Below are 11594 nucleotides of genomic sequence, written 5' to 3'. Positions count from 1 at the left end.
TAGCTGACTGACAGCTCACAGAGAACAGATCCATACATGTCCATTATGCAGCGGAGAGCCAATCACATCTTTGATCCTAGGTTTACAGTAGATGTGCAGTGAAAATGATATGCAGGTCACTGAAAACGTCTTCATCTGTTACATCGACCACAGGGTTAATACACAAGTCCAAACTATCAAACTATCAGATCACACATTTCACTATCTACTATAAATGCCTGTTCTTTCCTGTGACTGCAGTGAAAACCTCTGCCCACCTTGATTTGTTGACGTTCCCCCAGCAGAGGGATGATCTCTAATCACAGGCTGCGTTTGTGTGTATTCTGTATTTGAACACCTCATCAGCAAATGTCTTCCCCCTTTAATCAGCATTGTGTCAGTGTTGTGTTGCGTCTGTTTATGTTGCTTAAAGCTCTTGTTTATGCCAATGGCTTCCTGTTGCACTGGGGGCTCCCCTGTGATCGCCTCCATGATTGGTGCAGATGAACAGCGTTGCTTTAGAGACAGACTGATTCATTATACACATGTTTATCTCAGAGTCAATGAACTGGTGTACAGTATAGTCTGCATGGATACTCATCTTTGTCAGATTCTCTCAGCTACACTTCACTCTTTAGTTTGTAAATGTTGCTAAAAGGCCAACATTGAATTGCAGTAAATCAAAATGAGCAAATAAAACTGAAACTGATGCTGAATCCCTTTGTTTTCTTGTGACTTTTATCTTCCTATCCTATAGCAAAAGAGGAAACGGTGTCCTTTGATTGTGATGCTGTCCTCCCTGATCCCTATTGTGTCTGCGGTTGTGTCAGTAGCTCAAGGTCCTCTCTTCCAGGTGTATTTCTGAAACATAAACCACAGGCAGACCTATTGGGTGACAAGTCTGACCACTACACTAAGAGGTCCTTTGTGTTAGTCTGCCCCACCCATGTCCCTCTTGGTCCATTTCTGTCTCCCCTGACCTCTCTGTCAGAGCCTTGGCCTGTCAGGGCAAGACGATTAAGTGTCATGACCCCTTTTTTCCTCCGTGCCCTCTGAGGACCTTCAAACCCATTAACTTTCACTCAGCTTTCACTGAGATCCCTGGTGTTATCCAGACCAGCTCTGATCTCCAACACCTGCACAAAGGACACACACAAATACACACAGATGCTCTTCTACTGAGGCTGGGACCCCACAAAATGATTTAAAGCCAGATGATAACCAGCATTTAGGCATGACAACTGATTTTCAAGATGGAGAGTGCGTGTGGGTCTGCAGGTGCTACAGGTGTTGCATTCTATTGCACTGTGAGGGCTTTGGGCCCATCAGAGGTTTTTGAGGTAGGATTTAATAAACTTCAAGTGTGCGTGCACAACACACACACACATACACACACACACTTTGTGGTAAAAAAAACTAAATTCTTGCTCATTTAATTGTTGTAATTTATTAATATTATTCAATGAGGTAAGTGTGCATCCGTACCAAAATCATGAGTCAACAATTTATGTTTGTACTCTGGAAGTTCTTTCCAAACTTCTGACAGCATGTCTGACTAATATAGACGTGAATGAATGAAGGAAGCTTTCCCAGAATGGCTTTCTAGACAATGACAAAGCGTTGACAAGCCACACGCACAGCCACAGCTCACCCAGCGGTGATTTAAGGTACAATGAACGGTTACAGACCAACAGATATGCTAAGATGAAGGAGAGACAGGCTGTGTGTTTTTCCCCGAGGCAAAGCTTCTGCTAAACAACACAAACAGATTTGGATCACAGCAGAGCAGGACGTGGAACCTGAAAGCACCCAGGCATGGAACCCAGCCATTCAGTGGCTGGACTGCCAGTGAAGTCTCTGAGGGCCAAAAACTACAGAAACCACATTTAGGACACGGCGAAGGAAAGGATTGCATTGAAATAAATACTTTCAGAGTTTCTTTTTTTCTAAGTAAATATTTTCACTGGAGGAAAACCTCAGTTTGGCAAACACACAAATGGTTCCATACAAGATTTTCCAAATGGATGTGTGCATTTTTCTGAAATCTCCCAAACCTGATACTGTAGATTGAGGGGCCAGACCACCTTTTGTTTCATGTTTCACAAACCCCTGCAGCCCCTCACCACAGCTCCCTATTTCAAGGCTGTCGCTGAATAGCCAGCAAACCATTTCCTGAAGCTCCGAGGTCACTGGATAAATGATGTTTTCATTTGACAACCCCAGGTCGCCATTAAAGGAGGGTCTTCAGAGGGAGCCTTTTGAAATTACTGTACTGATGAAGCGTGAGAAATTACAGGCACTTAGGAGCGATTTCATGAGTACAAGAGAGCAGTGGGACCACCCCAATGCTGCTCCAGTGAGAGAGGGCATTGGCAAGGAGTACACAAGTACACAACACACACACACACACACACACACACACACACACACACACACACACACTCACATATTTCATACATATAAAGATATCCACACCCAGTCACACACACAGAATCCTACAGAGCACACACTCCTTTCATCTCTTGTCTTCTAACAACAACACTTCTTTCCTTCCAAAGATTCTGAGAGCACATCAAGTGTTTCTTTACATTTCTCTATGACGGTAATAATAATGATAATACAGAATTTGGGGTTAATATATACAGTCTGATCAAAGTCCTATTCTGGAGCCAGCCGTTGTTATTGTCCGTTGCGTTATCCTGATGGAGATCGGCTGGGACTGGCAGTGCCTGAGGGCCATTTGTCCCTCTCCACCCTTCCTGGGAATGGGCTCTTGGTCAGGATTGGTTTGGAACAAAGCCCCAGACTTACTGCCTGGCCCTCTGTACACTCAGAACTATGTAGCGCTGGTTTGGACCTGAGCCTCAACAATGATCTATCCCCTGAGTCTCCAAAGAGGAATCATTTTCATCGTGGTCTACTCTTCTTTCCTTCCCAGCCCGGCTTCCCTGTGTATGTGCATGTGTGTGGAAGAGGGACATTTAAAAGTGCTTAAAAGCTTTATATTTATGTTGTATGCTATTTATTTTGCAGATTTTAAAGTGAGTGTCAGTCAGTGTGAGTCTGAATCGCTCAATTCTATCGTCTATCAGCAGCACCATAGACTGCAGGAGTCCTTAATTCACTTCTGATCTTTTGACACTCTCTAAGTTGAATAGCAAGTGCATTCACACACACACACACACACACACACACACACACACACACACACACACACACACACACACACACACATTCACACATGCCAATTCCCAAACCCACGGGGAGGACGGGGGGACGTTCCCTCCTCCTGATGTAACACGGTGTAAATGCTGAATGTCTATGAACTCATCGGTGACATCATGTTCGCCAAAGGTTCTTTGGTTTTTGAAGTAATTTGGTTTCCATTGTGCCAACGATTCAGCTGGAATGAAACATCGGAGAAGAGTTGGTCACTTGTCTGCTTGCAGATTTGACTGAACTGCTCTGGAAAGCTTTGTTTGTTTGTTAAACACTTTTCACTTTCCCCACATATACACTTGTCTAGTGACTTCAGGGTGCATCCACGCTCTGCTAGCTAAGGCCCGATGCTGCCGGAGGGAAAATAGCACGTTTTCACTCAATGCGCACAGTGGCATTGCAGAAATAGAAATGGAGGTTTGTTTTTATTGCTAATTAAAGCGTTGCAAAGGTTTCAAAATAGTCCCCTGAATGCAAAGAAGTACTTGAGAGTCTGTGTAATGTTTCCCCTTGAAAGTAGCTCTGCGCTGGAGTCAGTCGCTTAATTAATCATTCATATTATTCATGAGCCACTACTGTGATTGGCTGACAGCACTGCTGCTTCCACTCCCTCCTCACACTGGAGAAGTTGTTGCCCAACCAAATGGAAAAGTAGATGCAACGCTACAAACTCTACAAACTAGAATCATATCTTTGATAAGCCACTGGAGGAAACTACCGAGGGTTTCATAATTCAACAGCACTTCATAAAGTCTTCAAATGTTCCCATTCCATAACACCACCAGTTAAGAAACCTTTATCTGAAGCAAGCAAGGGAACAAATCCATTTCCAAGCCTCTTCTTGTCTTGTATGCTGATGGTGCTGTCCTCTGAGTAACAGACAGAGATGATGCAACTGCAAATGGATTGAACCACTAAAGCAGTTCACTGTGTTATAATCGTTTGAAGCTTTTTATCTTTCTCAGCTGCTAAGGTTTCCCCATGTGAGCCAATTCAGAGATGATTCATGTAAATCTGGCAAACATGGAATCCTGCTGGTTGCATCCCTGTACTGTAGATGTTTCCCCTTAGTCACAATACAACAAAGTATAATCTAACTATCTTATAAGAAAGCCTTTGTATCGTTTGCTCGTGCTGCTCTTAAATGAGAGCTAATACCACTTAGCCTCCAACATCACACTAGTTTGGTAAATCTGGATGCTAGACAAACTTCAACACGGAATGAGAGCCAGGTCGTCCGTGCTCTGCTGTGATTACTCCACCACTTAGCAAAGAGCTTGATGTCTGTCTCCATTCCTTACTCAGCTCCATATATACACATAAATACAAAACTCATACATCAAAGCTCCGTCCTCATTACCACGCTAAAGATAAACACAGACAGCTCTGCAGATGTTTAGCTCTTGGACAGAGGTTTCACTGTATATGTGCGTTTGCCTCTATGTTTGCGTGTGTTGGACTTGGGATGTCTTTAAAGAGAGAGAGAGAGAGAGAGAGAGAGAGAGAGAGAGAGAGAGAGCTCCTGAAGAGTGTGTGTATGTGTGTGTTGACAGAAGTGTCTTTAGTGCTTTTTCCACCACTTGAGTGACCAGTATGAGGGAGTTTCTAGGATTCTAGGATTCTAGGGAGGAACTGAGCGCAGTCCCGTCCCTGCTGGCCGACTTTATTAGTGTCAGTTTACGGGGATATCCGTGAGACTCCCACAGCTTCTCCCTGGAAGCTCCTCCACATTATTCCAGGGCAACAGCAGGTTAATGGAAGCCAGGTGGAGCTTCCCTGCATTTCCTCCGACCAGGATGGCTTGATTGACAGTGAGTAGTGGCGGTGAATCGGAGTGTAGCTACTCAGAATCAGGGTCGTGGTGGAAACATGGTAATTCACAAAGAACAGCTGTTTTTCTTGGCCACAACAGTGAAAACCTTCAATTCACCTGAGACTGTGCTTAATTGGAACGTGTGGATATGTACGCCAACCTGTGTCTGCTTCTTCTCTTTGCTTATTTGTGGTTGACTTTGTCTAATTGTTAAGTGGAATTGCAAGTCACCCAATTCTCTAAATTGGGAACTAAAGGGGAGTTTGGTCAAATAAAATGTTGTATATTAGAAGAAAGTCAAAATCCTATTGCTTGAAATAAAACAGTTTATATGTCTGGAATTTTCTGGAAGTAAATTACAACAATAAGCAATATAAGTGTTGTAATTTGTCGTGCTTATATTAATTAAGAATTCTACTACAGCCATCCTGATATCATATATATCGCAAACACACACACACACACACACACACACACACACACACACACACACACACACACTCTCTCTTTAGCCTCCAAACTCCACTGGAATTTATTTTAAACATTTAGCAATTCATAAAACTGCAACTTATTATTTAACAAAACTAAATAAATAATTAAGTGACAAATCACCTTTGCAGTGGAATCATTAAAAGTCTAACGGTGTAACAGCACTTCTGCTTTAAACACATTTTCTCTCTTGTCGCTTGCAATACCTCCGCGCCCCCCAGTTTGGCAACCACTGGCCTGATGTGAGTTTTCTGCAGCTGTATCTGTCCAAAAGGGGTAAAGGAATGTATGAATAAGTTCTGTCATAATGCACTGAATGATCCGTATTAATGCTTGAGACACTGTTTCTGCAGACGGAAGTGTCAGAGAGTGAATAAAGTATAACACAGCATGTTTCAGTGGAGCTTAGACACTATTAAAACGTTAAATAATAATAAAACACGTCACCGATCATTTCAAATAAACTCCAAGCGTTGAGTTCTGCATCTGTGAGCAGAATTCCAGCCCTGAGTCCATAAACACATTAGGCCGTGCTCTCTTTCATCCCGGAGCCATGATTGTTAACTGCTTGGCAAAAGAACATGACACCCAGGGTGACACAGGGATTACTTGTTCTATATTTAGTGTTTATGTACATGAATATTGGCAGGACAACTCTGTACATGTGACACACACAGTGATACAGTGATAACACACACACACGTCTCCAGCACAGAACACATTTACAGATGAGCTCTAGAGCAAACACTGGCTGAGATACAGAAGGGAATGCCTACCACAAGTTCCTCATCAAACTGGAATTTCCTCATAACAGTTATTATTGTCATCAATAAAAACAGACAAACCAAAAAATAGACAATAAGTATAAAATAATTTAAATCCCTCCTAAAACGTGTGCTGAATATGCAGTGGCTATACAAAGGTGGGTAGTTACTGTCCTTCCCCCTGTGACGTGAAACCCAAGCGACAAACAAATATGACGGACGGAAGCAAATGTCATGCAGCAACGAAGACGCACAAGATTAAAAAAATCATCTTCTTCGATGTTGTTTCCTCTCCGACGGCAACAGAGCGCAGAGCCTGGTAACAAAGCAGCTGTCTCACTCTCTGTCTCACTCTCTGGGTCACTCAGACGTGCCACAATGAAATGTAAACATAAATATACAGGTTGATATCTATCTCCACAAACAGTTCAGTCACTGCCACAGGCCCGTCAGCTGTGTGAGTAGTCAGTCTGTATACACTCCTTAGTAGAATATCACTTAGAGTTAAATAAACTTATTTAATATATATATATATATAATAGATTTATTCTTTGCGGAGTCATTTAGCAGTATTTCCTCGTTTTCACCAGTTTGCTCTGGTATTTGACGGCGTGCCCGCTGTGGCCCACCACATAGACGTCCAGCAGGTAGGTCTTTCCCTCCTCCAGACCTGTGATGCTCTCTGTGGTCACAGCTTTCTGCAGGTTCGGACTGTGGAAGTACTTGCACAGGACCTTTTCGGACTTCCTGCGGGTCTCCGGCCCGGCGCACTGGTTTTGTTCGCGGCGTCGCTGCTCCTCGCCGTAGTTGTCGGCCACCTCTTTGCGGTAAATGCAGTACTTGTTGCGGTCCTGCGTGCCGAGCCAGGCCACGGTGACGGAGGAGCAGGTGCGCAGCTTGTCGAAGGCCTTGATGCGAGTATCCTCGGGGAGTGAGGGGAAGGGCTGCTTGTTGCTGGGCCGCGTGCTGGCGAGAACCTTCAGGGTGGAAGCTCCCTTCCTGCTACCTCGCAAACGGATCAGGTACTTGGCCTTTGGCTTCCCTCGCAGCTGGAACTGCCGCACTCCCTCCACGTTCTGTGAAAGCAGCAGCTTGCCGTCGCGTCTCACCTGAACCTGTACGGCGTCCAGACACGTGTGGACAAACAGAGTGACCCTCTGGTGGGAGGAGACGGGGGCAAACCGCAGGAACTTGCTGCCCTTCCTCTTGATGAATACGTCGGATACTTTGCCGTCTTTCAGCTCCACGGTCTTCTGACGAGCTTCCTCTTTAGTGCGAGCGAAGGTTCCCACGTACGCTGTGCTGGTGTTGGTGGCAGAATTCAGAGCAAACACATCAAAATAATACTGTGTGTCTGGTTTCAGGTCTGACACGGTGAAAATGTTCTTATTGCCAATGCACACCTTCAGGATGTCTGAGGCTTTGGGCTTGACTGTGTAGGCCCGGGAGATCTTGTTACTCGTGAGACCTCTGTCCTTTCCGAAGCCGTTGTCAGAGGGAACGAAACCAAAGTGCGCAAAGTCAAAGGGGCTGAAGTCTCTGCCGGGCTTGGGGGCGAGCATGAAGGCGTCGTCAGCGCTGATCTTAGCTTCAGCGGCGCACATGCTCTTAAAGTTGTGCTCCTTGTTGATCACCACACAGTACTGCACAGGCTGGCCCATCAAGAAGCCGGTGGGCGTGGGCTTCCAGGCCAGAGTGACGGTGGTGCGGCCCAGGGCGGTCACATCCACGCGGGGGTCGTAGGGCAGCTCTGGGTAGGGCTGGTCTGACTCTGGAGTGGTGGTGGCGTACACTTTGAAGTTGCTGTCCTTCTCTATGGACAGGAGCTCCAGCTGGTAGAGGCCAGAGGAGGTGCTGGTGGCCACGTAGGACTCCACGTCGTTCCCCTTATAGTTAAAGAGCTCCGTCCCCTCGTCTACAGTCACCTGCTGCTTCTGCTGGTCCAGAGGTTCAGGCTCTCCTGGAAAACAAAAGCAAACATGACACGTAAGCACCCGAATGAGCAGAAAGTCAAATTATTCATTGAAAAGCTTTGATATTTTTCTCCTTTTCCTTTAATTCCTGCTTGAGATGAGACCGGTGATTTCCACACGTTCAACAAATGACCCGTTTAATGTGTTAATGCTGCTGAGGTCAGGATGAAGCTCTGTGAGCCTCATGGACCATTAGCCCCTCACATGCCAGCCATGTTTTCACTCCAAACATCCCCAAAGATCACAGGACTATGTTCCACTCTGCCTCTGTGAGGAAGCGGAGCTACAAAGAGTCTCCTTGTACAGAGACACAGGCTGAGCTCTCACTTCAGCCAAGCAACAAACCCAAATATTGTGTTTGTCAATCACAGAGTGTGCTCTGCGGTGTATTAGAAATTAATGCTTAAGATCTCCTCCCAGATGAGACGTTTAGAGACAGACAGAGTGTTGGATTAAGACTCAGCTAACTGAGACTCACCAACGCCACTGATTGGGTCTAAACTCAGCGCTACATTTCCAGATAGCTTCTTATTCTTTTGTCTTGATGCAAGGTGTCTTCAACTGTATAACAGCTAATAAATCATTTTTGTAATATTTGAGCTGACAAGGACTGACTCACACACTCGCACACACACACACACACACACACACACACACAGATGCGAATAAATTCACATTCAAATATATGCTCACATCCCACATGTGCGCTCGATCTGGCATTGACTGGGTTTGGTGCTGACAGGACACCTTCCAGATGGAGAGGGAAAGAGAGAGAGAGAGAGAGAGAGAGAGAGAGAGAGAGAGAGAGAGAGAGAGAGAGAGAGTGCGTCTTGCACCAGGGAGCCAGGACCCGTAGGTGAGAAAGGGCCTGTTCATGAATATTCATGCTTCACAAATCAAATCCTACTTTGTTATTGCACAAAGGATCTATCCATGTTTCCCTACTTGTCTAGGATTCTGGTTTAGGTTTGCTGTGGTGTTTGATCACATGAACTCTCCCTCAGCTCATAAAAAGAAAATGTTTTGGATTCTCTAACAGTCCAGGAAATGCTGGAAGGAGCCTTGAAAGAGAGAAGTGATCATTGATTGGTCAAGCACCATCTCTCCCAGCCTAAACAAGCAAACAACTTCCTTAAAAAAAAAGCAACAGCAATATCTCTGGACCTTTGAAAAAGCTGGAAAACACCTTTTTTTTTTTCATTTATTATTTTCAATTTTTCCTTGCTATTTAGGATTAGTTGTACCTGATAAGTAAAATGAAACAAAAAAAAGGAAGTGAAGAGTATAACGCGTTTCTTCCTGTGTGCTAAGTTTTCTAACCACCCAAAGTTTTTGTATTTATACCACTAGCAGGCCGCAAAAAAATGTCCAACCATGAGGACAACAGGTTTAAGTTAATCACAATAATGTATAGGTGTAGGGAAGGAAACATGTAATGTCCACATATGAGGACACAGGGTCTCAGGAGGTTAATAAAAACTACAAAAAAAAATCTAAAACAGCTCCAAAAAAACGTTAAACTCATTTGTTTCAATGTGAGCGAACAACACCATGAAGAAATATTCCAACTCCAAAATAATTCTTTATTTAGTTCTGAACTGCAGCTTTAAAACACAGAAAGACAGAAAGAAAGCAAGAGAGAGGAAGAAAGAAGAGAGGCAGACAGGCAGACAGACAGTGCCGCAGCCTAAGTAAAGGGACGTGAGGCTTTGATTCAGCAGGTTGAGCTTGAAGAGCGGAGCCTTCTCTGAAATTACAGACGTCAGCTGGGTCAGGTCAGACATCATAAGTGGTCAGACTAGACACCACCACTGTGACGTAATTAAAACCTCCCAACACACGCAGGCTCACATCACCGCACCGCAGGTTCATTGTGTTTGTGGGGGGAATAGAGATATTTTCACACAACATGTCATTAACCTCTTCATGTCAATTTACCTGATCCCTCTCCGCTGGCCTCCTCCGGCAGCTCCTGCAGGGTGAGCTTCCACTCCAGAGGAGCGTCACAAGGTGTCACAGTCACAGACAGGGGTGTGTTGTCTTCCTCCACCACAAAGTAGTACCTAGGAAAAGAAGACGCAACGCATTTGAGCCCGGATCATTCTAGGTTAGAGGCTATGAGGCACCACAGAGAGAGAGAGAGAGAGTTGAGCTGGAGCTGACTTGTGTAGCTGTCTGACCTTGGTGTCTCTCACTCTGAACTGACAGATCGTTACACAAACACAGCTTCCTCATCTATCATTCAGTTTTGGCGTCATGTTACAGGCCAACATCTGATCCTGTCCTATTTGTTTGCGTTACACGATCATCAACACGTTTCATGTTTGTCTCAGTCAGCAGCTCTGTGTTCAGGGAGGAGCAATAGCTTGAAGAATGAAGCCACATTGGATGGATCACACCCATTAGGGACTGGGTTCACCTTCAGAACATGACGTGGATATATTCAATCATAAGACAGTGGGAACATGTGATTAAAAGGCTTCCTTGTTTGTCTTGGGAGCTCTTACCGTTTGGGCGTATCCCTGAAAAGGTAGCCGCTGATCTCCGCTCCGTCTGGGATGACGGAGGAGTCGTGGAAGAGGGATTTGTCCCTGATCTGCATCTGGAAGAGGCCTTCGTCTCTTGTGGGAAGCTTCTGGGCCAAAGCTCCGAGGCCCAGCAGCACGAACAAGACCGCCGCGCTCCTCCAACCTCCGGCTCCATTACACGGCCTCATTCTGAAACACAGAGGGGGGAAATGCTTTTATCCTTTAACTGACAGTGTAAAATAATCTGAGGGATTAGAAGCATTTATGTAACGATCCTGGAATCTGAACTGAGTGGGAATTTGATTAAATGATTTCAGTTTCACCATAAATATGTTTCATCTAGTTATTAGTTTGACTTTAATCTCATAATCACTGAATATTAATGGACCACATTGATTAGAAAGTGTTGATAATGCTGAAGACTTCCTGTACAGCTCTCTGCCTCTCCTTCATCTTCCATTCTGACTTTGGTTACTGAGCCTCTTTGTAGTTTGTACTTCCTTTAAGTTTGACTTCACGTTTTACATTTATATCTGGTGTTCATGTGTTTTACTGACGCCATCTGTGAAGAGTGTGTGTGTGTGTGTGTGTGTGTGTGTGTGTGTGTGCGTGCGTGTGTGTGTGTGTGTGTGTGTGCGCGTGCGTGCGTGTGTGTGTGCGTGTGTGTGTGTGAACTCTCCAGGGAGTCGGGCGATTTCAAATACCAAAAAATGCAAATCTGAAAAAATCCCACAATCCTTGACCTTTGAGTTTTAATGGTCGTGAATATAAGAACGTTTAGTGTTCAGTGTTTAGTGTTTAGTGTTTAGTGTTGCTCCTCAGCTCCAGG

General features: G+C 44.8%; 1 protein-coding gene across 1 annotated transcript in view; it reads right to left on the bottom strand.

Annotated features, from left to right (window-relative positions):
* Positions 1 to 6105: 6105 nt before the first annotated feature.
* Positions 6106 to 11594, bottom strand: part of ndnf (neuron-derived neurotrophic factor) — a 10599-nt gene continuing 5110 nt past the window's right edge. Inside the window, exons 2-4 of the mRNA XM_076158200.1 lie at positions 10745 to 10954; positions 10176 to 10300; positions 6106 to 8224 (exon numbers count right to left, since the gene is read on the bottom strand). Of these exons, the coding sequence (XP_076014315.1) occupies positions 6828 to 8224; positions 10176 to 10300; positions 10745 to 10953 (1731 nt within the window). The 5' untranslated portion in view covers position 10954 and the 3' untranslated portion in view covers positions 6106 to 6827. The remainder of the gene's footprint in view (positions 8225 to 10175; positions 10301 to 10744; positions 10955 to 11594) is intronic.

Source organism: Genypterus blacodes, unplaced genomic scaffold (assembly GCF_046128005.1).
Source record: "Genypterus blacodes isolate CSIRO-AG114 ecotype Tasmania unplaced genomic scaffold, CSIRO-AGI_Gbla_v1 ptg000009l_1, whole genome shotgun sequence".
NCBI lineage: Eukaryota > Metazoa > Chordata > Actinopteri > Ophidiiformes > Ophidiidae > Genypterus > Genypterus blacodes.
The sequence above is the reverse complement of the archived record's forward strand: the minus strand, read 5'-3'. Positions and strand labels throughout refer to the sequence as shown.